The sequence below is a fragment of the Euwallacea similis genome, chromosome 11 (genome assembly GCF_039881205.1).
Source record: "Euwallacea similis isolate ESF13 chromosome 11, ESF131.1, whole genome shotgun sequence".
Taxonomy (NCBI): Eukaryota; Metazoa; Arthropoda; class Insecta; order Coleoptera; family Curculionidae; genus Euwallacea; species Euwallacea similis.
In genome coordinates, this window is record NC_089619.1 from 914123 (window position 1) to 939282 (window position 25160).

Here is a 25160-nt window from a genome sequence, read left to right on the forward strand (position 1 = left end):
TTATAATAGATTTGCATTTTGGTTTAAAACAAAGATTTTTTTTTGAAAATGTAGTGAACGTAAATTGACCAATAAAACTTACAAAGAAAGGGACCCAAGTGTCCCCCTCCGATTTTAATGAAATTTTGCACAGAAGTAGTTTAAACCTATCTAAGAATAATGATGTACATTTTACGTGCCATCTTCAAAGCTTAAGGGGTGAAAACTACCCCTAAAGTTTCGCCAATTTTTCGTTTTTTGACGATAACTTTTGATTCAGATGAGTTAGAACAACAAATAAAAAAGCAAAATGTTCCTTTTTTAATTCTTCATCGATCCTTCTAGATCCGAAAAAAATATCACTTTTAGTTTGTTTTTTTTTGAAAATTTAATTTGTTTTTCTCCCCGTTTTTGCATGCCTCGAGCTGTCTCATACAATTTTTTACCATTTTATAGAGAAAATATTTCTTAATAGAATGGTGTAAAGTAGAACTCGATACCATGTTTCTAACAAAAGTTATAATTGTTTAAGTAAAAGTGTGCACGCCATGTTCTATTGCTTATAACTTCAGAACCGCAGGTCGCAGAAGAAAATTTTTCATAATAAAAAAGGCGTAATTTAAGTACTAATGATGTAATTATAATACATGTATCTCTGCCATATGTGGTATCACATAATCCGCATAAATAATATTATCCACTTTCATCCTGTAAAAACGTACACAGAAGTTAAAAAATGACTATTTCTAACAATCATCATTATTTAGTTACTAAACAAATAGAGTCTCAAGGAGGACATATTCCACTGATCCAAATCCTAAATTGCAAAATTTATAGTGGGGGCCATCACCCCTGATTATTTCAATTTTTTTTTAATGGAAGTAAAAATCTTCTGTAGATCTATTTCTTTGATTCATCTCTATTTAAAACAATAAAGAAAAATGAAACTGGGGATTAAAATTAATTAGATTTCATTCACTCTATTACCTTCATAAAATTAAAAATTATTCTAAATATACATATAATTTCAACAACATTTAATTTATAGAACATAAATTATGCATGTGACACTATGACATTGTGCATGTAATGAATGCATCCATAATTAATCTTACAGTTATTTAATCTTATTTACTTTTCTTAACAATTGTGCATCATATCTAAATAATGGTAATAAATAATAATGCCCTGACGATATATAAAAAGACATTCTTATACGAACCTGTGTTTAAAAGTAAACCTTCATATAGTGGTTACCAGCATTTTAGACTACGCAATGTTGATCAATCCAGTTAATATAGTAAATCTATTATTATTAACGTTCAGTGCACTAAATCTTACAAGTACCCAACTTCAGAACCGCAGGTCGCAGAAGAAAATTTGTCATAATAAAAAAGGCGTAATTTAATGAGCATTAAAGAATGATACCATAAAAATTATATTTTCAGTTGAAATTAGATTAACATTTTCTACAGTTAACAAGTATTATGCGTTAGTAATCAGCGTAGGGCATTTTTCCATATATGATAAATATACAAGTAGTCGAATATTTTATTGGTATCTATGGATTATATGTTTTGCAGTAATGATATTCGTCGAAAAAATGTTTAAAACATAAATTTTTCTTACACCAAGAACATTTAAATATTGCAACTTGGTCACATAAATCACATTTCGCAGAAACTGTGTGAAAGCTGTATTCTACAGGGTTTTCAAATTCGGCAGGCCTTTCTTCGATATATCCACTTTTAAACCATGAATATTTAAAAAGATTAGTGAATCTCGGCGAAGACAATTGATTATGAACGAGGGACTGTAATTTTATCAAATTATTTCTTTCGTGTAAATTTATATCATAGTTATATAATAATACTGAACCTGAAAACTTCCTAACAAAATTTTTCCAAACTCGGAATCCAAAAACATCTAGAGGCTGTATTATTCCTGTTGTGCCAGCAAGTATGGTACGTACGTTAATCTCATTATGATTAATAGCTATGTCTTCCAAAACAGTAGGGCATTGTCCATTCCAGGAATCTAAAAGTAAGTGATTTTTGTCCTGTGTTTGGTATAAATACTTCTGTAATCCATGTTTTGAAATGTTCACGTGTTAATTTTCCAGATTTGGATGCTAAAATGTAGACATTTTCTGGACGAAATAATTTTTCCTCCACTCGAGGTCCAAACCCACCGCTGGGTTCATATAAAACTATTAACAAAGGCGACATAAGCTTTCCACTAGCAGAAATGAATGGCTGAATTGTATAACTATGCGTAGTAGACATTTTTGATTGTACAATGTTTTCTACATGCTTTTCTCCTTCAATGCATAAGGTGCGTCCTGCATGTAACTCTAAATTGAAGCCACTTTGATCAGAGTTATATATATTATCATATCCATAAGAATTCATTTCATTCTTAATAGCATCTACAAATTCGTTTGCTTTTTTTATTATTATACGTTGCTCTCTTACGTTCTTCTTGATTATAAATTTTGTTATTTTTCTGGAAACAATACGATGACGATGCTTAAATTTTTTTATCCAGTGGTCAGAAGCTTTAAAGGCAGTATTAACTAATCCAATATGTCTATTTGCCTGTAAAGCCCATCGACGAATATCTATGTCGTGAATAGGCAAACGTTTCTCTAATGTTTCCATGAAATTATTTAAAGTAAATTGCGATATTTTTGCAAACTTTTCTCTGTGAGTTCCTCCTTGATTTATGGCATACTCCCAGCGCTTCAACTGCTTTCTGGATAGTACCTTTCTAAAGTTTCTCTGCACTGTAGATATTTTTAAATTACCATTTTTTCCAGATTTCCAATATTTTACAGCTCTTTTCTTATAATCGAAACTTAAAGGTTCGATGTCTTTCGTACAAACACTTTCCGAACTAGAATCGCTATCATCTAGATGATATCTTTGAATCTCTTCTTCGTCTTCTATAATTTCCAGCTCATGTGCTTCAAACGGATCATTAAAATCAAGAGTATCTTGTGTTTCAAATTCTGAAGATACATCATCACAGGCATGTTTAATAATGCCTTCTAGTTCTTTAGCTATATCCTATTCCTTTTCTGTTACCGGTGTACTTGTAAGATTTAGTGCACTGAACGTTAATAATAATAGATTTACTATATTAACTGGATTGATCAACATTGCGTAGTCTAAAATGCTGGTAACCACTATATGAAGGTTTACTTTTAAACACAGGTTCGTATAAGAATGTCTTTTTATATATCGTCAGGGCATTATTATTTATTACCATTATTTAGATATGATGCACAATTGTTAAGAAAAGTAAATAAGATTAAATAACTGTAAGATTAATTATGGATGCATTCATTACATGCACAATGTCATAGTGTCACATGCATAATTTATGTTCTATAAATTAAATGTTGTTGAAATTATATGTATATTTAGAATAATTTTTAATTTTATGAAGGTAATAGAGTGAATGAAATCTAATTAATTTTAATCCCCAGTTTCATTTTTCTTTATTGTTTTAAATAGAGATGAATCAAAGAAATAGATCTACAGAAGATTTTTACTTCCATTAAAAAAAAATTGAAATAATCAGGGGTGATGGCCCCCACTATAAATTTTGCAATTTAGGATTTGGATCAGTGGAATATGTCCTCCTTGAGACTCTATTTGTTTAGTAACTAAATAATGATGATTGTTAGAAATAGTCATTTTTTAACTTCTGTGTACGTTTTTACAGGATGAAAGTGGATAATATTATTTATGCGGATTATGTGATACCACATATGGCAGAGATACATGTATTATAATTACATCATTAGTACTTAAATTACGCCTTTTTTATTATGAAAAATTTTCTTCTGCGACCTGCGGTTCTGAAGTTATAAGCAATAGAACATGGCGTGCACACTTTTACTTAAACAATTATAACTTTTGTTAGAAACATGGTATCGAGTTCTACTTTACACCATTCTATTAAGAAATATTTTCTCTATAAAATGGTAAAAAATTGTATGAGACAGCTCGAGGCATGCAAAAACGGGGAGAAAAACAAATTAAATTTTCAAAAAAAAACAAACTAAAAGTGATATTTTTTTCGGATCTAGAAGGATCGATGAAGAATTAAAAAAGGAACATTTTGCTTTTTTATTTGTTGTTCTAACTCATCTGAATCAAAAGTTATCGTCAAAAAACGAAAAATTGGCGAAACTTTAGGGGTAGTTTTCACCCCTTAAGCTTTGAAGATGGCACGTAAAATGTACATCATTATTCTTAGATAGGTTTAAACTACTTCTGTGCAAAATTTCATTAAAATCGGAGGGGGACACTTGGGTCCCTTTCTTTGTTAGTTGCATAATTCTAAAAAATTTGACAATCCGAAGTATTACGTAACAGGAAAATGAACTCTAAAACTGGGGTTTTCTAGCAATGTAGTTACATAATATTACGACCGCTACACTACTGCACCGCTTTCCCAAGGAAATCATACCTTTATCGACTTTCTGATTCGACAGAGATGAAAAAGTGAGATCATAAGCTTATGCAACTGGCCACTTATTTTATCATTTTAATTAATCTTATGAGCAAAAAAAACATTAATCAACTTTAACGCAGTTCAGCTCTTCTGGTAATGTAACATTTCATTACAATATATTTTGTTTTGAACGAAATTCCTAACTGCACTCAATTGTCTCTCCCAATCGCAATGGAACCACCAATCGAAACTTTCCACGCTACTAAACATTAAACCATTCTGCCACAAATTACCGCTGCAATGCTGAAAATACTTTTGGTACTCTTGGTTATAAGACGCAGGGTCCTTAGGAACTACCGCGTATGGACTATTAATAGCTGGTTGTTCCTGAACGGTTATTTTGGGAACTATCTCTTTTCTTACAAAAGATGGCAACTTTTTCGGTTTTTTAGTTAACACCTCTTGGCCAGGCTCTACGGGTATCCACTCCATAAAACCGTAGTTTTTTACAGGGGCAGGGGCAACAGTTGCGGTATCATAAGCCACTTCAATTTCCTTCTCCACTTCAAAGTCATAGTCCTCATCGTAGTCGCAATCATCACCTTCTTGATAATCTTCGTCATCGCAAAAATAGTCATCACTCATCTCTTTCTGATAATTTTCGCAGAGTTTTGGTTTCTCCGAATCGGGAAGCAAGTCTTGCCATTGGGGCGCTGTGGAATCGATTTGTGATCGATAAGCAATCGCAAATATGTTTTCTAATAATTTTGGAAAATCTGATTTGCAGTCTTTTGAATGCTCAATATTATCGGTTTCTTGCGACTTAAAGCAATGCGACATATTGAGGTCAGTCACTTCGTCACCGCTTAGAATTCTAGCAATATCAATTAAAACCTTATTCTTGTTAACGACTTCTTCGACACTTTTGGGCTTTTGAGGTGACTTGCAGTTGGGGACATTAATGAACTGTTCCAACAGCTCTACTGCATTTAATTCAGCAGTTTCACTTTTTCCAGAAGTCTGGTCATTAAGAGTTAAAGACATATCTCCACTCAAACTCTCCTCAACAGCTTGATTTAATTCTTCTTTCTCCTCGGCCTGCTTTTTAGACTTCTTTTTGCTAGATTGTTTCTTAGGACGACTTTCGACTAGAGATTTGCGAATTTCCTGGATTTCTTTGTCATAACTACTTGAATCCTGCCATTTTCCATACAAATGTGTAAGTTCCTTTTCAAATTGATACTTCTCATTCACAACTGGGATTGACAAGCTTTCACCTCCGATATAACCGAGAATATTCTGCAACAGTTCAGCCTCTTTGCCATTAAAGGTGATGTTAATACAGTTGCCAATGGATCCGAATCGACCAGCACGTCCCATTCGGTGTAAATACGTGCAGGCGTCCAAAGGAATATCGTAGTTAATCACTAAATTCACGTCAGACACGTCAATTCCGCGGGCTATTAAGTCGGTAGTTACTAATATCTTCAATTTAAAATCTTTCAAATCGCTCATGTATTTGAGACGTTCGGACTGTTTCTGTGCCGAAGATATAAACACCGATTTCCACCCATTCCGGTTGAGGAAGTTGCTTATACTCTCTGCCCTCGATTGATAGTTAGAAAATATTATGCATTGCACAAAGGGCACGCAAGACATTAACTTCAATAATTCATCGTTCTTCGCTTTAACCTGTTGTACTACATTAGAAGGCAATTCCAAAAGTCTAACAAACTGCTTAAGACCTAATAGCAGAGGAGTGTCTTCTTCCGCGGAAACGACCACCGGACAACGCAAATAAAGCTCAAGGAACGTCTTTACCGCCTCTGGGTAGGTGGCACTGCACATTATGATTTGCTTCTTATCAGGCAGAGTATTATAGATCTCAGTTATATCATTTTGGAAGCTTTCTTCAATTAGCTTATCAGCCTCATCTAGAACGAACAGTTTAATAGAGTCAACTTTGAGACTGCCTTGCTCAATTAATTGCCGCACTCGACCGGGAGTGCCGACTGCAATGTGGCAAGACTTGCATTTTTCCTTGTCAATTTCCAATGGGAGACCTCCAATAAAGCAGTTGACTGTTAGACCTAAACAATGGAAATACAAACATAATAGAAAATATAAAAAAAACTTCTTTCAAGTTTAAATATTAGGAGTGAAGGGTGAATAAGATAATTCTAAGCTTAGAGCTAAAGCTTTGTATTCAGTAATGAAAAGGGAAAACTGGAAAATTATAGAGTAGAAAGAGAATCTCTGATAGATATTTCATGAGATACAATAAATTTACTCTTACAGTAAAATTAAATTACCTTCAAAAAATGTTCCAATGCTTTGTATGACTTCCTGTATTTGCACTGCTATTTCACGAGTGGGAGCTAAAATAAGAACTTGAGGTGCCTGCTTTTCCAGTTTAATGGATTCCAAAGCTATGACAGAAAAGACTAGGGTCTTTCCTGTGCCTGACTTGGATTTGACTATTAGATCTGAAAATGTAAGATGACAGAGTTCATTGTTTTGACTGGACAATATGAACACCTCTATTTTGGATTTAAACCTATTATCTTATGCTGTTAATTGGTTTCTTGATCAATTAAAACTTGACCAAGAACTCCTTTGATCTTTTAATGCAATAGTAACATTGAAAAAGAATATCAAATTGTAAACTTTATGGTGCCTGTGACAAGGTCACATACAGATAAATGCAACATCAGATCAATAGCTCCACAATAGGTATTCAAAAATAAATAATAATGGAACATCCAGCAACTTCAAATAGACAGTTCTTAACACGTTCACAGAGGCACAGCATGAAATATTTCTTGACACCCAGTGAGATTTGCAGTATTTCCTTGCAAAGGATCAAAGTGCTCACTTGAGTGCTCGCCCCATTCAAGCTTTGAGTCAAGCACTACTTTCTTAAATTTAACCACAGAAAAATTTGAATCAAATAGGGTGGTCACTTTTACAATGCTCATAAATGGATTATCCGAAACAGTAAGAATTATAGGGTTGGTTAAATTAGGAAAAAGTTGGGTATTTTGATGCTCATCATTTAGATTTTGGATTTATCTATCATAGTTTCTGAAATATTCTTAAAAAAACTAAAAAAATGTTGTTTAAAAAAAATTCTACTGGAAAAACTATCCATCTAATTCTGGTGAAAATTGTGTTACTGACATTTTTTGTTATAGCACTTCACATGACATTGACAGATATTTTCAGTGCATTCTAGATGTTGCACACAGATAATCAACTTTTCATTTTTTATGGATACCACAAAACAAATTTGAAACTAAAAAAATGTTCAAAATGGCTACCTCTATGCAATCATAATGCAATTAATGTTTTGATACAAATGGAATATGTAAGAAAATGAAAATTTAATTATCAATGTGCAAAATTTAGAAGACACAAAAAAGGTCTATCAATATCATGTAAAGTGTCATAACAAGAAATATCAGTAACTCAAGTTTCATCAAAATCAGATGAGTAGTTTTCCCAGTAGAATTTTTTTTTAAATAGTATTTTTGCAGTTTCTTATAAATACTTCAGGAACCATGACAGATAAATCCAAAATTGAAATTGTTCCATAATGATCATCAAAATGCACAACTTTTTCTTAAGTTAACTGACCTTGGAACTCTTACTATTTCAGATATCCCAATGGTGAGCATTGTAAAAGTGACTGTCCTATATAATAAGCAGTATGTATCAATGCATTCTAAGATATGCTTTCAATAGAGTTCCCATAAGATGTAAATAAATAATAATATTTTACAATTTTTCTAGCAATTAGGGAAACTTAAAGAGATAATAGGGGACATTGCTGGACAAGTGAAATATCCTTGAATCAGGGGCCTTTCCACATGCTGGAAAAAAGGAGGTGAAACTTTAATATGAAATTCTGTACTTTATGGGGACCGTGACTTGCTCACGACTTGTCATCATAGGTGAAAATTTAATTCTTGGTCCAACAAAAGGAAAAAAAGTTAACTTACCAAATCCACATCTACCTACAGGTAAAGCCGTCAGTTGGATGGGAGAGGCGCATTCAAACCCCGAAGCTCCTAAGCCTCTCAGGATATCTGGAGGCAAGAGCATTGATGAAAATGGTAATTTTTCAGTTAGAAGAACGTCTTTGGTGCGTTCTTTTGATGTCAGAGATTGGCCCAAAACTTTAGGTTCATTCATCTTTAGTTCCACTTTAAATTGCAAAAAGTTTTAACCGTATTCTGCAACTTTAAAATTTCCTATTTGAGAAGAACACGAATTTACAAAATGTTTAGCGGTTATAGCTTGACGTTATATGGGTTAAGGTGAATGTGTCAATGAGCCAATGTGTCAACGTGTCAATGTCAAAAAAATTTAAAATAAAAATATTTTGTAATTCTCGCTATAGGTGCTGTAGCGCTGCTTTGAGCGCGACATTGCCAAACTTAAGACACAGTTCCCGGTGATTTCGCGGTAGGAGTGTGGCCGATTTATTTTAGAAACGTCATAAACAACAAGACATTTGAAAGTTGGCTCGATTGTTTTATAGTACAGATACCGGAATTCCCCAACTGTCAAAAAAATTGAATGAAAATCTCAGCTTAACGAAGGAATTCGCGAAATATTTGAAAATTAATAATGATTTCCTTCAGGAGGAATTAAACTGGTAAATAAATTTAGTATGGAGAGAATAATCATGTTAAAAAAGATATTATAGCAAGTACTGGTACCGCCAATTTTCCTCTGACTTCTAGACTTAGAAGCCCAGTCCAGAGAATACTCAGACCTAGGCTTCCAGGTACACACTCAATGATTTTGTAGTATAAGGCTTAAAACGAATATTTTAGCTCGTTAGGGCTCAATAAATCAAATTCCTCCACAAATTTATTATTCCAAAATTAATTATAGATATATAATAAAATAAATTTAAAAAAAAATTGCTATAAGGATAATATCTATGGAAGATATAGTATTGGCCCATTTTATGTTTCCATGGAAATTATCGTCCAGGTAAGATTTTTATTGGTCAATCTGATAACTTTTGTAATTTGCCTATCCTTGTCATAGGTATTACAATATGAAACAATAGTTATTTACGTCACAAGTGACTTGTTATCATATGAAGATTTCATTTATGGATGAGAAAATATCAATGAGTATTGTAAAAACACACTGCTTACTGTTGCCCAAGATTTTCCTATTGAAAACAAAATTTTGGACATCCTACGTATGTTTTAATAGCAGAAATTATATTTGTTTAAGGTATTGGCAATGATGGGGACAAAATGGTATCTGGAACAAATAGAAACTGGCACTATCATTGATATAGATATGTCAGAGAATATGGTAGGCCGAAATGCCAATGCAAAAGTATGTTTACCTAATAATAAAGTCTCAAGACTGCATGCGAACTTTGTGGTGAACTTTGAAGGCAGCTTGTGTATTCAGGATCTGAAGGTAAATTATTTATCCAAGAAACCAGTTTTTAATTTTTAGGTTTTATAAGTATTTACCTGCTTTTCAATGTTAAATACCTTTCTAGAGTTTATTTTTCCTTTTTTTTATTCATTATTTCTATTTCTAGTCCATTGATGATAGTATAAAGCTTAAACTTAGGGTTTTTTTAACCATTTATTGGGTGATATTAACATAGTGAAGACATTTGTTTTTTATTCGTGTTGTATTTTCCGTTTATTCTTTAGAATATTACTAGGTCTTAATATAAAAATATAAAAATATCAATGTAAGTAAACTAGTTAACACATCATTCAATTGAAACTATTTTTAAATCAATTTTAAGATATTAGGGATACATCTATAACAATTAATTTTTTCTACAGTTTGCATCTTAAAATATTATATTTTTTAGAGTGTCAATGGTACATTTGTCAATGGAATGCAAATTGCTGTGTATTCATTGCATCAAATCAATGCAGGAGACATTGTTAGCTTTGGTTTAGACTCCCTCAATACAGTTGAATGCAGTAAGGATAAGGTGTGTTTCTTTAAAGTTGTGCAGGTATGCTTCCAAAATTCACCATTTATAATGTACCAACAAAGTGGCAATTATTTCAGAAGCTTTCTGTCCAAGCACCTCTGACTGATTCCATAGCAGACATTCAAGATAGAATCAATGAATGTCTTCCTTGGCCAGTTAATGCAAAGGGACCACAAAGCAGCAGTGTCATAGATCTGTCCTCTGACACAAGCAGCACCAAGTCTGTGGAAATTATTGACATCTCTAATATTTGTCCAACAAAACTAGGAATTTCTGAAGCTTCTTCTGTGCCTGAACCCTCCAGAAGTCCTGCAGTTGTCTCTGTACCAAATAATTGTAAACAAGCTCAGGCTTTAGATGCTCATGGCCGTCTATTGAAGTTAAGAAGTTTGAATCGGAGGCTGACCGTAGAGTGTGATAGTTTAAAGCAAATTGAGTTGGTGGTCTCAGAGCCATCAAAAGAACTTCAAGAATCATCAAATGACTTTAAATCACTACCATGGAACTTAGATAAAGAGGTATCTAATGTATCTACTTCACCACCCAAAGCACCTATTACACCAAGTTCAAAGCAAAATAAAACAAAGAAAGACGCGATTCCAATAGATAATCATGGAGGTTTTTCAACGCTCAGGGACAACTCTGTAATTATTGAAATCCCTGAAGCCAATGAAGATGAAGACATGGACTTTTCCTGCAGCCAAATATTCCATTTATCTCAAATGGTCAAGCCTGAAGTTCCTGATGAAGCTTATCAGAGAATCAAGATTGAATTAGCAGAAATGGACTACTTTAATGACCCAGTGGTAGTGAATTTGGAGAAGTTGGATAATTCGGGGTTTGAGAATACTCAAGAGGTTTTTGAGTGTTTAGAGGACAGAGCCAAAACCATTGAAGAACCACATTCAAGCACTGATAATCTCTTAAAAACTTTAAAAAGTGTTGAAGTTTCTGCAAGCACCAAGAAAAAATATTGTAAACTACCGATTGTGGAGCCTCACAGAATGACAAGGACTAAGCGCTCTCCAAAAAAAAAATCTCTGAGGACATGTGAGAAAGGTCCAATTAAGAGAAAATCCTCAATGGAAACTCCAGTGGAGAAGAAGAGAGTCAAAAATACTACAATCAATCCTCTGAGTTACACACCAAAGGATATTTTAGCCGAATTGAAACGGAGGCATAGTGCCTCTCCGGACGTCGGCAAAGTGGAGAAAGAGACAATAAAGGAGAAAAGACGTAAAAGGCTTAAAGAATTATCCTCCAATGGCAAGTTACCAGATACAGAGGGTGCTAAAACGGAAAAACCTCCACAGGAAGTGGAGGTTAACAGGGAAAAAGGAAAAAGGCGTATTTCTGGGCAGCCTACTGTAAAAACCGTTCTAGGAATGGAATTAGATGTGAGGAAGTCTGCGCAATCAATACGAAGATCTTCACTAAACAAAACTAGAACCCGGAGTTCCAGTAGAAGCGAAGCTTTTATGCAAACTGCAAAAAAATATGCGGATAAAGTTTTGCCAACAGAGCCAGAATCAAAATGTTTAACAAAATCTAGAAGAACAGGCTACAGACAAGACAATTTAGGAGAGCAAAGTTCTTCCACAAAGTCCGAGCAAACAAAAGAAAAAAAAAATCTTAATGCGGAAGCAGAAAGGGGCGAAGTCATAGGAAAAACCAGAAGAACTGGTGAGCCAAGTTGTTCTACTTTCAAGCATTCCTCAGAACTGACTCGAGGTAAATGTGTTAATAATGTTGATGTGTATGACGAGGACAAGCTAGGAAAAGGACCCGAGAAAATTCAACTCAGGAAAAAAAGTATTTGTGAAATCAAAAAGAGTTCTGCAGAAATCAAGTCATCTGAAAACTTAGAAGCTTCTACTGTATCTAGAAGAAAAAGCGGTGGCCTGGATGTAGAGAGTTCGACAACCAGTATAAAACAGAGACTCTCCTCTACTCATGTCACTTCATCTTCGTCACATTCTGAAAATAGTTCTTCAACAGATGCAGATAGAAGAAAGATAGTTAAAGAGGACGCAGTTGGGCCTCCTAGGTCTTCCAAGCGGCTCCGCGGATGTAGTGAAAAACAAATTGTAGCACTGGAAAATGATCCGCCAGAAAATCTTTTAGGCAAAGAACATCGCATTTTTACACCTTCTAAAAATATTTCTTCAACAGTTATAAGTACATTTAAAGGAAAGAGCATTCTTAATAAGCCCGCAATTGAGCTTTCTTCTTTTCCTTCTAGTAGAAGGCAAAGTGTGGCAATGAAAAATGATCCACCAGAAAAATCTTTGGTTGGAGTCACTTCTCGAAAGAAGAATGTTGAGATGGGGATCCCAAGTCAGGCCAGTTCTGAAACAAAAAATGTCAATTGCCAGCAGAAGTATTCAGGAAATAGTGCTTGCCAAAGTATTAGTCATGAACGTAATGCAATTTCTTCGAAACTAGTTTCTGAACGTCCTAGAATGAATAGTATTTCTGCAAAAGCGTTGCCCACTAATAATGATTATGAAGGAAAATCTGACCGAAGTGGCTCCCTAACTGCATTTGCTAAAAATTTTAAATCGAGTAGTGATAACAACGGCCAATTGATTTTATTCAATTCTGCTAATCAACTTGTTCCGAGTTTCCAACAGAATAGTTACAATTTACGAAGGACGAAGTCTTCAGACGCTATAGAGGTTAGTTTTATTATGTATAATTATGTTAGAAATTGAAATCAGGGATTTAATTAGATTTTTAACCCAACATTCGTCATCACTGTGGTGAAAAATCTAAATACGCTAAAACCCACACAAAGAATCTGACTTAATCGAACGTTTAGTGAGATATTTTTCTCAGTTTTCCGGAAACCAATGCAAAGATCAATCAAAGATGCAATCCTCGATTCAAAGAAGCACTGCAATGCATAGTTCCTGTTCCTCGAATATTCCTTCTGCTCATAACTTGAACGTAGATCCTAGAGTACATAGACAACGTCATCAATGTTCTGGTTATCTTAATAACCGAAGAGAAGAGGCGAATATGCGTCTCATGTGGACTAATGGTGGACCAGCTCGGAAGCCCATTTCAAGGTACGATGTTTATTATTTCAGGATGTTTTTGCTTTATGTATTTCCTCACATAGTTGTTAGAGTTCGTTTAGAATAAAGACACTATTGCTTTTGATGCGTTTCATTGATAGATAAATTTCTAATGAAACTTCTATATATTTTCTGTCTGCAGATTACCATTGATAAGCGTAGATGATGTAACCACAAAAATGGTTCATTGGTGGCCAAATTGGTTATTAGAGCAAGTGAACAACGACCATAGTCCTCCGATAAACAACCCTCCAGCCGAAAAAATTCCATTGAAGTTTCGCGACTCCAATCAATATTACGATATGTTTTCCAAGCTGGTTTTATTGGAGACGTGGCAATATTGTTTTAAAGGGTTTCGGGAGTCTGTTGAGTAAGTTTTCTATAAATATTTACATGTGTAACTGCAGTATTTGTATGATGAAGAGAAATTATTTTAGGGAACCTACTAAAGTTAAAATAGAACACGTCAGGGTAGTTAACGGTTGTCTTTTGTTGGATTGCGGATGTAAGGAATCTAAGCTTTAAATATCTAATATTTGTTGAACAATTTAAAATTTATGTTTCAGACTACATTTCACGAGAGCAAGTAAAACGTGGAAACTATTACAAGACCGATGATTTTGTTATGTTAGAAATGGTCGTCACGGACCGGAAGAATTCTTATGCCTCCTTAAATTTTGCGCTGGTTCAGAAAAGCAGAAAGACATTATTGAAGAACGAGACAATGATTTATATAAAACGTAAGGATACGACACTCTTTGTCTACCGTGAATCTAGATGGTGTGTGTTTGCCAATGTGGAAAACTTACTATAGTCCTATTTGAATGAATTTGAAAATTAGGAAAAATTCGCTCTATGGTTCGAACAACGTTTCCAGAACAATGAAAATATCTCGTTTAGAGAGTCTAGAATTAATTGAATTTTCATGAATGATCGAAAAGTGGAGGTAGCATTGTTTTTATAGTTTTATCTGCCCTTTTTGTCAAATTTTGTATTAATTCATGGCAGCGAGATCGAAGAAAATGACGTCACTACGACGTTTACGTCTTATGTGTAACGTACTCTGCATTTCCGTTTCTTTTAGAGATTGAATGTTAGTATCTTTTTTAAGTCACCCCATATGTTTAAAATGATCACCAGCCTTTACCTCTGCATTCATCTTACAACTTTTACATTTAAACCGTTATTCTTTCACTACTACATTCTGAGAAACGGAACCAATTTTCTATATAAGTTGTGAACCCACATGAAATTCTAGACACATATTCTATAATTTCATGATATGTTCTGGTGCTACTCTCGTAAACTTACCAAGATATAACATACACAGAAGTAATTAAACAAACTGTCTAGATTTGGCCCTGTCCAATAAGATGCTTTTTCGTTACTATTTCAGTAGGCGATCTGTGCCGAGGAGAACCTCATGCAAAGGTGGAATTCACAATGATGACTCGTTACCAGCCTGACAAAGAAATCAATTTAAAGAAAGTGCCCATCATTAAGCTTGTGGGCAATGTTCGGTCGTACCTGATGCTCATACGTGCAATAAAAGACATCATGCATTCCCCTCTCTGTTCCATGATCTTACGTCCGCAAGCTTCGGACTACAAAACGGCTGTTAATCAAAATCGTGTTCAGGATTATGGGGTACGATATAAAGAAGTCGCTAGTTTCCCAGGTCCTTTCAACGATCATAAGAAACTCATCCTTTATATGTTTGATAGTTTTTGGAACATTATGAATACCTAGATGTCCCTTTTGCAATGTACCGAATTGTTTTTAGCTTACCTTGAACGAACAGCAAAAGACCATCGTACTAGAAGCAGTCAGTTTATGTACAGGAACAAACCCCGGTATCTACTGTTTTAAAGGACCTCCGGGAACAGGCAAATCCACTGTGATTATAAGTCTTATTTTCCAAATACTCTCTTCTTATTATCTTGAAGAGAAAAGCACAGATCCCCCATTGATATTATTGGCCGCTCCGTCTAACACCGCCGTCGACAGTTTGATTTCAAAATTGTCGACAATGAAGTTGGCGATACCTCCAGGTAATACCAGATACAATACAGGGTGTTTGGTTTTATGGAATTCAGATTGCTTGATTTGCCTACTGTCTCTAGTATTCATTTATCAATATCCACATTCCTATGTTGCTAAGTTCATATTTCCATCCAATGAGTAGTGTTATGCCAAAGCCCTATTATGCCATAATAAAAAATACATTTTAGAACTGAAATATAAGATAAAACTAGTACGCATTGGACCTGAAACGAGCATAAGCGACGATGTAAGGGGGTACTCCTTACCGAAGTTAGCCGAGAAACATCTCCAGGTGAAAAACCAGGATCATCCAAAGTTTAAAGTAAGATTGACAACAATCATGACTTATATGTATACTTTCGTAAGCTGATTTATTAAATTGAATCTTTAGGTCGCAAAAAGCAAAAATGAGAATCTAGTGGAATTTGCTAAAAAATTTTTCGGGAATCAATATATAAACGAACTAAAACAATGTGAAAACCTTATAATCGAAAAGAGCAATATCATCTGCACTACTCTAAATAGCTGCATCAATGGCCGTCTCACCGGGGCTGTAAATGAGTAAGGCTTCAACTATAACTCTTAACTACTTTTTTTTCGAATTTTATGGCCCTAAGTGCTTTAACTCTGCTATGTTTTCTTCCTTAGGGGTTTGATCAAGTTCACATGCTGCATAATTGATGAAGCTACACAATGTCACGAGGTTGAATCCCTTTTGCCCACTCTTATAAGAATTAATAAGTTTGTTTTGGTTGGCGATCCACAACAATTAAATGCAACGATAATGAACAGGGTACGTAGGCGATTACGGCTTACTTGTGAGGTATCACTTTTTATCCCTATACAGGGTGTTTCCTTTAAGCGACACAAGCGCGGTTGAATGAGACAAAAACTGTCATTTTTTGAGAACCATACAAACATAACGCTGCCAAATTATTTCTGGTTTCATATTTTAGGATGGCATTACAACAGCGAACATATGATGAAAAATGAATCTCAATTCAAATTTGAAAGAAATATATTAAAAGCTCTCAAGAAAATAAAAAAATAGACTTACCCTGTATTATGGCCATAAAATTCTATTAGTATTGCGTCATTGTCAAGTTTCAGTTTCAACTTTCCGAAATTTAACCGAAAACTCGCTAAATTATTCATCTGGCGCCTGTACTTTATCCGAAATGAAACCACTTAACAAACTACATGACTAAAATAGACCAATAAATTTTTGTTTTCCAGGACGCAGTGAAGTTCGGCTTCGAACAAAGTTTGTTCACTAGATTAGCGAACAATTTTGGAACCGATCCCAGGTCGCCGATTAAGATGCTTACCGATCAATACAGGATGCATCCGGAAATATGTTCCTTTCCCAATAAGAAATTTTATAATGGCCTACTTAGGTAAGTTAACGTTAACATAGTTATTTTAGAGAAAAATACTCACATTTAATTGGCTAATTTTGGTTTTGTCTTGCAGAACTGTAGCCATACCTTCGAATAAATTACCGGAAGAAATTCAGCCATATTTGGTTTTTAATTGTGAAAAAATGTGTCAAGGTGATGACTATACAAACATGGACGAAGTCGTGTTGATCAAAAAATTGCTGTCCACAATATTTGATGTGGTTAATTCTAGCGTAAAGTACTCGGTGGGAATTATCACTCCTTATAATGCTCAGAAGGATTTGATTAATAATAATATCGAGGATTTAATGTAAGTAGCTGGAAACTCCTTCAGTTTAGTTTTAATATGATTTTTTTGAGTTGTCAATATGAAAATTAAGTGTCTTTATTGATTAAATTGCAGTGAAGGCTTTCTCGTCTGATCAAAACAAGTACAATTGCAAGTGTGTTTCGGGCATCCAAACTGTGGTGCAATGGAATTACTTCTTTGAGGTGTCCGTCATAACTTCTGTTACCAACGTTATTCTCCTTCTAAGAAATTAAACGACGTGTTGACGTTAACCACTATTCAGAGATACAGAGTGTCATTCAAAAGTTTATGAGCGTTTCAATCAGTTGATCAATATCTTTAGCGTTTTTCCCAAATTGTTTGATTATTGCGCTGAGCGCGACGCAGCACGTTTTCGTCCCCAATTAAACCCAGTGATTTCTTCCTTTCTGTCAATTTTCACACCTGAAGCTCTCAGCGGTCTCTAAGAAAACAATTCCATTAAACTGCGGCTTAGATGTACGCAAAACATTTCCAATCTCACATATAGAAAATTCATATTCTTTACATGTTTCAGAAATCAAAATCGAAACTGTAAAATCACCGCTAACACGGTAGATAGTTTTCAGGGATCGGAAAATGACATAATAATAATTTCATGCGTGCGCGATTCCTCAAACTCTTTCTTGCAAAACGGAAATAGGCTGAATGTCGCCCTTACTAGGGCGAAACAAGCGTTGTATATTATAGGAAATTACACGTTGTTTAAGGTAAGTGGAAGCAGCTTTTCCGATAATTATTTTCGATTGTTTTTACTGTTATCATAAAATGGCAATTTTGTTTTATTGTCTACAGGAATGCAGGCTGCTCTATGACCTGCGAGAAGACGCTAAAAAAAGGAAGTTGTTATTGGATATCAAACAAAACCCCCATACTATCCATAATTTCAAACAGTACCTTATTAGGAGATGTAACAGTAAAATTGGATTCTAGCCCTTATTATGCAATTTATAGTTTTTTTGTTGCCCTAACTCTCCTGATATTTTTAAAGTTGTATAGCGTAAATATTAAGTAGAGTGTTACATACTTTCAAGGCAAATACTATTAAATAAATTGTTAAAAGTAGGTATTATTTTTTTACAAATGAAAAGGGGCAAATCTAGATCTACATGGGACCTAGAGGTAAATCGGCCCTTTGACATGGCAGTGAACAGCCAGTCCTCCATTGGTTAGACGTGACCTCAGAAATTTAAATCTCTTATTAATAAAGACCCAAAGATTCAGATCTTTTATATCAACATTCCAGTTTGCTGGAAAAGGCTGCACATAGTAGCTCAGCTCATTAACTTATAGGATTGAGTGAATAGTCGATTTATCGGCTATTGGAATTTAAATATATGCTTGGTTTCGATTCGATGGCACAAAAATAGGAGGAAACCATCCCCGATCCTGAAGATGTCGCTACCCCCAACGGCGAGCGCCGCGATGGTGACCTACATCCACAATTCCACAAACCCACAGTGTGCGACAACGACGTCCCGACGCTCGACGTCCCCCCAACTGACGACCACGTTCAAATCGCGCCTCTCATCGATCCGCGAAACATACTTTCCGACTGTGCACTTTACGTTTTCTAGAAGTTTTCAGTGGGAATTAATTCGCCCATTTCATCTGAATTGTGATCCAAACAAGTGTCTGTTATGAACGCACCTAGACCGGATTAAACCTCATTGATTTTGCTCTATGGACACATCAATCCCGTTGCGAATTATTTATCCAGAACACAACGGTAATTTACATCAGGTCAGTAATTTAGGGGTGGTTCTGGCAATTGTTCCCTACCATTTGTTGTCGCCTTTGGTCATAAGAAAGGGTGTAGCTGACCGAACAATGGGAATCAAAAGCACGTCGCGTTACACGAAAGACCGTTCAAGGCCTTTTGTTCATGGGAAAAATCCCTTGTTTTTGCACGAAACCTGGAGTTTATGAAAATAATCCATAACTGCTTCATTTGAGCAAACATAAACAAGTATTTATTTTTGTCATCCATCCCAATTCGAAGGTCTTTATTTTTAGCTTTGACTTCAATAAAAAAAAAGTACCTACCAACTTGCTTCCAATTTTTTTGTTACAAACGGTTGGCCATGACAATTTGACTGAAACATTTTTGTTCGTACCACTCATAGTTTGTTTTAGCTTCTATAAAATTGACAATTCTAAAATACAGGGTGGACAGTAAACAATGCCGCATTCTAACAAATTTGTCTGCGACTCCTTTTCTTCGAAAACGAACTTTATGGGTTTTAAAACAATGTTTCGAGATTTTTTAATCAAAGTTATAATTTTCCAAAAATTACAATTTAATTAAAATACTGCACAATTGCATTTCTTCGCCCAGTAGGCATTGTGCCGCGATTAGTCAAAACGCGAGCTAATAAAAAATTGTATCTTTTCTTAATTTAGAAAATATATCATACAGGGTGAGCAAAGTCTTTGCATAAACTTGGTGAAAAATATTGCATTCGTGTCAAATGCATTTCCTCTCACGATAAATTAGTCACGCATTCCTACTAAAAAAAAATTGAAAAGAAATAAAAAGTTGTCCATAAATGCAAAAAAAATTAACCAGGCTGTACCTAGAAAAAAAGTCGGTTAGAATTAAAACCATCATGAAGCTTACTAAAAAATGCAATGGAAAAGCGGTTGAAATTGTGATTCACTTTTTACCATAAATTGCGGAAACCAGAAAATTCAAAAATTTCATTGTTTTCGAAATAACAAGAAAAAAATTTGTAGGTCCATTACACTATAAATACCCTTGAATGCGCAATTTTTGTCTCGTTTAACAGTTTCCCTCTAGTACCGCTTAAGAGGTCTTTTATATCGACCCTCATCATTATATTGGGCACAAATCATAATATGAAGAAAAATTAGGGAAGGGGACGAAGGCAAATAAGCCCTATCAACTGATTGATGGACCGATTCGCGCTTCCTGCAATGATAGATTTCTATAAAGTCTGATACATTATAGAAACCTGATGATTGAAATATTCTTTTTGTTCTACGAGTTAACTGAATAAATTTCACATAATTAAGTGGTACGAAGGGCGTTAAAATGACCATCCCGAGATCAATATCACAGTAGTGGGCCAAAAGCAATTACAAGCTTGTATGTGAATGTAATAATAAGAGTTCGCGTCCACTGGGAAACAATGAATTGGGTCACACACGTCAAGTAGGCAGACCGAGGACCATCATTCACCATTTATCACACATTCGTTTTATTATGGTATCGTATAATTTTATTAACTTCCTAGTCCGATGATTTGCGGTTCTGTAGACCTACGTATCCGAGCGGATATTATGGATTTTTTTCATTACATCTTGATTTCCTTCAGGAGTTTCGATCATCCTGTTCTCCCTCTCATATATGTTTTGCAACGAAAATAATTGCAATTTAATTTAACTGAAGTGGGAATAGTCAGTGGCGCAGATCCACTCACACTAATGAGACCGGGACATAAGTAATTGATTTTATAACATTATAATGGGTGATAATTTAAAAAACCTCGCCATAGGCGGTGATCCGTAAACGTACCGACATTGACAATATTGCCAAATGAATTTATCTAAGACACGACTCTGATATTTCAACGCCTACGTGAGGTTTTTTCATGATCGCCCTTTATTTCTTTTCTCCTCTTTCTAATGGATGTATATTTAACAGTTTATAGCACCATACGGATGTCCCAAATAAACTGAGTTCCATGGGGAATATGGAAACAGTGAGAGATACAACTCAAATTAGAAAAAAGATGCGCATTTTTTTGCCGGTTCAGAATTTGTTCTAAAATTTTAAATATGCTCAGAGGATGAAGAAATATATGTATAAGCAAAAAACTGAAAACTGCAATTTTCTAAAATTGTAAATTATGAATAACCATTTGACTAAATTCTACGAAGTTTGGCAGTTCTCCATTACGGACAATTGACAATCGAATGACGTTGGCAGAATTTTTTCAAGCCTCCTAGATTTCGAACAATTATATCCTATTTTGTTATTTCTACTGCCGCCATATTGGATTTTGGTGGCGTTGAATATGCAATAAACCAAGCATTTTAACCCATGTATAACAAAGGTGCCCTTGGTTCTATCAAAGTAGAAACAATAAATAAACGCATCATTTCACCTTAGCAGGCCTAGGAAACAAGGGTTGTGTGGCAATTTGTATCGTCATGGGGCCATCTGCTTTATACTGTAATCATCTGCATTTTATCCCATCTAATTTTACATATTATCCTGTGCAAAGATGCCTGGCGCCATGGATAAATGGAGCCCATTAGGACCCAGTAAGAAGGGACAAGGTGAAACCGCTTTTAAACATTGAAACCACATCACTCTTCCTCACAATTTCCAGTGAGTAGTTATGCTGAAAGAGTGATCATTGTAAATTAGCTCTTTAGTGCAAGAAAATTAGTTTTTTTCTTATTGTGCAAAACAAGGAAACTTAATTCCATATCTACATAATCCTTGTTTATAAGTCTATAGGGTGAAATGATGCTTTTGTTTATTTTTTCTACTTTGATAGGTTCAAAGGAACCTTTGCCATACATGGTTAAAAAGATATTTTTAATGTCTATTAGACGCCGCCAAAATCCAATATGGCGGCCATAGGAAATAACAGTTGGATATAATTGCTCGAATTCTAGAAGGTCAGGAAAAATTCTATGGACGCTATTTGATTAACAGTTGTCTATAATAGGGAACTGTCAAATTTCGTAGAATTTACTCATAATTTATAATTTTCGAAAATTGCAGTTTTCAGTTTTCTGTTCATATTTTGTTAATCTCTGTACATATTTTTACTTTTAAACATACTCTAAACAAGCACAATAACGCGCATTTTTTTTCTAATTTGAATCATCTTATATTTCTTATCATTTCCATAATTCCCATGGAACTCACCTTATTTGGGATACCCGGTATACCAGGCAATTAAAAAGTCCTTGAAAGATAAAATTTTCAGAATTTTCATATTTCACGTTTTAAGTGAACTCCTATTTTAAAATAAATATTATGCACGTTATCGAATATAGTCTCATAAAAATGCAAAAAATGACAAGACATACAGATAAGAATATGCTGCTCGCACTTACCGGTGTTATTTTTGGAAGATCTGCCAATATCATCAATTTCGAATTTTTGCAAATATCTAATTCAACCGAACAAATCGCATTCGTCCCCTTTTCGAATCGTTAACAAGTTTCAAATTCTGAAAATTAGAAAAATGTAAAATATCGTGCCCCTGCGTTTGATAGTTCCTGAGATATTAAACCGCCATCGAACTCTTTACAGGTTGAATTTTAGATCTCGACGCTCTAAAATTTCTGTCACAAACACTGGCAAACTCATGTTTATTTAATCGTCTATTCCCCTGTTTAATCGGCCAGAAAACGTAACAATCAAATCCTTCTGGAACAATAAATGCTGAGTCTAAATGAACGAATACTCACTAAAACTGCTGGAATGTTTATTATTAGATACCGAAACGAAACAATTGGAAATAGATTTATTTACAGTTTGATGTCAATAAAACTGTGTTTAAAAACATTTCATTTAATCTTTAGATCGGAAACCCGAGTTTCCCCAATTTCTACATTTAAACTGATTTTAAATATGTTCTATACTTTTGAGGCAGATTATCAAAAACGAGAATGGTCTCGTTTTTTGTTTTTATTATTATTTTAAAGAATTAAACTAGTTTCACTAGCATTACAGTTGTAGTTAGAGTAGAAAAATCGAAACCAAGAAGCTAACTTGACTCACATTTACATCGTGTTATGTAAATAACCTTTCAGAGTAATTATGGGCATTTTTCTCCGAATTTCACTAGTATTGACATGTTTAAATTACATATTTTTTGAAAGCAAATGGTTAACGTTTTCCATTGAATAAACATTGTCCGCTTTCAGTGAATATTAATTTACTGATTTTGATTGAGCGGCTTAATGGCACGATCAGTTCTAATCAAATGTGCGACCTAAACTTGCCTTAAATAACGATTTTTTGAATTTCAATTTTTGGGTAGGTCGACTTCCCTGCAAAATTTGGAGAGAATTTTGAAAGTGCTGGTCACATTTTCAAGTGAGACAAACCAAAATACATGCGAGCACGTGTGAATCACCATGCAGCAGTAGGTCAAGACATATTGGATAAAAATAAACGAAGCCTTAGACAAAATTTTATTCGTTAGTACTTTTATGAATAAATATTAACCTTTACAACAGGCCTGACCTCTATTTTAAGAATTCAATTAAAACGTGGCATAAAAGGTGACGTTATTTCCTACTTCGAAGTAATAACGTTATGTATATTCAGCTGGCCGTTTGGCTATAGGAACACGTGTTTTCCTCAAACTTGTCATCTCGTGTTTCCTTAGTTTCAAGCAACATCATTTATATTTCTGGTTGTCGTGTTTCAGAAGTTTTCATAACGTTTGAACGAATTTTCTGCAATTTCGCGAGACTGCCTTTAAATACCCCTTATTGCCCTGGACTACGTGTTAATCAAGATAAACAGATATTTCAGTTCCAAGCCCCGAAATAGACTATTTCCCTGAAAGGCTGAAGTTCAGTTTTCAATTAAGTTTAAAATTACTTAATACTCAAGTGAGGAGTGTTTTTCTTTAGGTCTTCGTGCTTTGGAGAAATTTTGCTTTTGCCTTTATTACCGCAATCTATATGTATGCGCCAGCCGAACGATATTGATGGATTAAATTGAAATTTTACAGTAAAGGGACGACGCGAAGTCGAGCTCTAAAAGCAAGAAGCATGTGCCTGACGAAAATATCATGAATATTACAAGTAAACAAAGATTTGGCAATTACTCAGACCTTTGTAATTTATGACCAAGTTGTGCCAGGAAACAGGAAATCGGGGAATGAGCACTGAAGAATCTGAAGTAGGGAAATGGGGAACATTTACTCCCCCCTCCGGTGTTATGCTCACACAATTCCAGCAGGGACCTGGGCGAAAACTCGAAGTATTTTAGTGGATGAACCCTTCGGGATAACCACGCCTGTGGTCACCATAAAGCCGAATGAGTTGGGGGAGCTTTGCAGCAGCCGTTTGAAGTAAGTCGAACACCAATATTGAATTTCGTTTATTACCAGCAGAAATTACATGTAAATGAATCACTAATATGGAATTCTTTTGACCGATTGCCAGCAAAGGTTACGTGTAAATCAACCACCTATATAGAATTCTGCTAACAGCCAGCAGAGCTTACATGTAAATAAACCACCAAGATAGAATTCTATTGCTTATCAGTGCAAGTTTTTATTTTCGTCACAGCTGAGCCCAGCTACTAAGTGTTTAAGCTTAGTAAAGTGATGTACCAAACAAACCCATCCTCCACTTATTTCCTTGTCGACACTGAACCAAAAAACGACTTGAACGGGGACTGTGAATACCCGGATTCGCACCTAATCCAACTTCTTTTCTGGCTTAATTCCACATTTAGAATTTTACGCACAATAACCATAACACGATGCAATAATTATCTTTTGCAATTTACATCTCTAGCATGATCCGTAATCCGAAAAGTCGTTAAAATGAAAAATGAAAAGGTAATTATGATAAAAGGCCAGATAAAAAGTTATAAAAAGAATAAAACGGTTCCCTGGATAATAATTGGCCGAGCACAGTTTAGGTATGTATATTACAAGAAAACTCATGCAGAAATCGATCCAAACGTCAACGATATAGTCAGGCAGTATTTCCCAACCACAACAAGTGTTCCGAAATATGCTTGGAAAGGTCAATGTTATGAAAAGGCTTTTTATAAGTTCCAGAAGAAGGTCGGCAGGTGGTGGGTGACCTTGCATAGCAGAAATTCCTTTGCAGATGCCCATTTACAACAATATTATTTTCGC

General features: G+C 34.7%; 3 protein-coding genes across 7 annotated transcripts in view; 2 read left to right on the forward strand and 1 right to left on the reverse strand.

Annotated features, from left to right (window-relative positions):
* Nucleotides 1-4533: 4533 nt before the first annotated feature.
* Nucleotides 4534-8704, reverse strand: LOC136412226 (probable ATP-dependent RNA helicase DDX20). The gene is made up of 3 exons (XM_066395233.1): nt 8445-8704; nt 6756-6929; nt 4534-6533 (listed from the first exon to the last, which is right to left on the reverse strand). Exons 1-3 carry the CDS (start codon nt 8635-8637, stop codon nt 4585-4587), a joined length of 2316 nt encoding a protein of 771 aa, XP_066251330.1. The 5' UTR covers nt 8638-8704; the 3' UTR covers nt 4534-4584.
* Nucleotides 8705-9373: 669 nt separating this feature from the next.
* On the forward strand, nt 9374-18225 carry LOC136411951 (probable helicase senataxin). Of its 4 annotated transcripts, none has more exons than XM_066394750.1 (17): nt 9374-9447; nt 9700-9894; nt 10307-10456; nt 10513-13113; nt 13274-13506; nt 13658-13885; nt 13941-14020; nt 14082-14255; nt 14912-15162; nt 15299-15566; nt 15747-15880; nt 15950-16119; nt 16207-16351; nt 16795-16955; nt 17032-17268; nt 17804-17996; nt 18082-18225. In XM_066394750.1, exons 1-17 carry the CDS (start codon nt 9430-9432, stop codon nt 18217-18219), a joined length of 5376 nt encoding a protein of 1791 aa, XP_066250847.1. In that variant the 5' UTR covers nt 9374-9429; the 3' UTR covers nt 18220-18225. The 4 variants fall into 4 exon arrangements, with proteins under 4 accessions (XP_066250847.1, XP_066250848.1, XP_066250850.1 ...); XM_066394751.1 differs by having other exon boundaries at nt 14915-15162; XM_066394753.1 differs by having other exon boundaries at nt 13953-14020.
* A 418-nt stretch (nt 18226-18643) lies between these two features.
* LOC136412328 (potassium voltage-gated channel protein Shab-like) overlaps nt 18644-25160 on the forward strand; it is a 38848-nt gene continuing 32331 nt past the window's right edge. The window contains exon 1 of one of the 2 annotated variants that reach the window (XM_066395371.1): nt 18644-19029. In XM_066395371.1, the coding sequence (XP_066251468.1) occupies nt 18970-19029 (60 nt within the window). In that variant the 5' untranslated portion in view covers nt 18644-18969. The remainder of the gene's footprint in view (nt 19030-25160) is intronic. The other variant, XM_066395369.1, reaches the window with a different exon arrangement.

Excerpts from the sequence above, each read along its gene's own strand:
- LOC136412226 (XM_066395233.1), bottom strand. The coding sequence starts at position 8,637 with ATGAATGAACCTAAAGTTTTGGGCCAATCTCTGACATCAAAAGAACGC. Across the intron at positions 6,930-8,444 it reads TGTAGGTAGATGTGGATTTG|ATCTAATAGTCAAATCCAAG; the intron begins GTAAGTTAACTT and ends TTACATTTTCAG. Across the intron at positions 6,534-6,755 it reads CATTGGAACATTTTTTGAAG|GTCTAACAGTCAACTGCTTT; the intron begins GTAATTTAATTT and ends TCCATTGTTTAG.
- LOC136411951 (XM_066394750.1), top strand. Across the intron at positions 13,114-13,273 it reads AGTCTTCAGACGCTATAGAG|TTTTCCGGAAACCAATGCAA; the intron begins GTTAGTTTTATT and ends TATTTTTCTCAG. Across the intron at positions 13,507-13,657 it reads GCTCGGAAGCCCATTTCAAG|ATTACCATTGATAAGCGTAG; the intron begins GTACGATGTTTA and ends TTCTGTCTGCAG.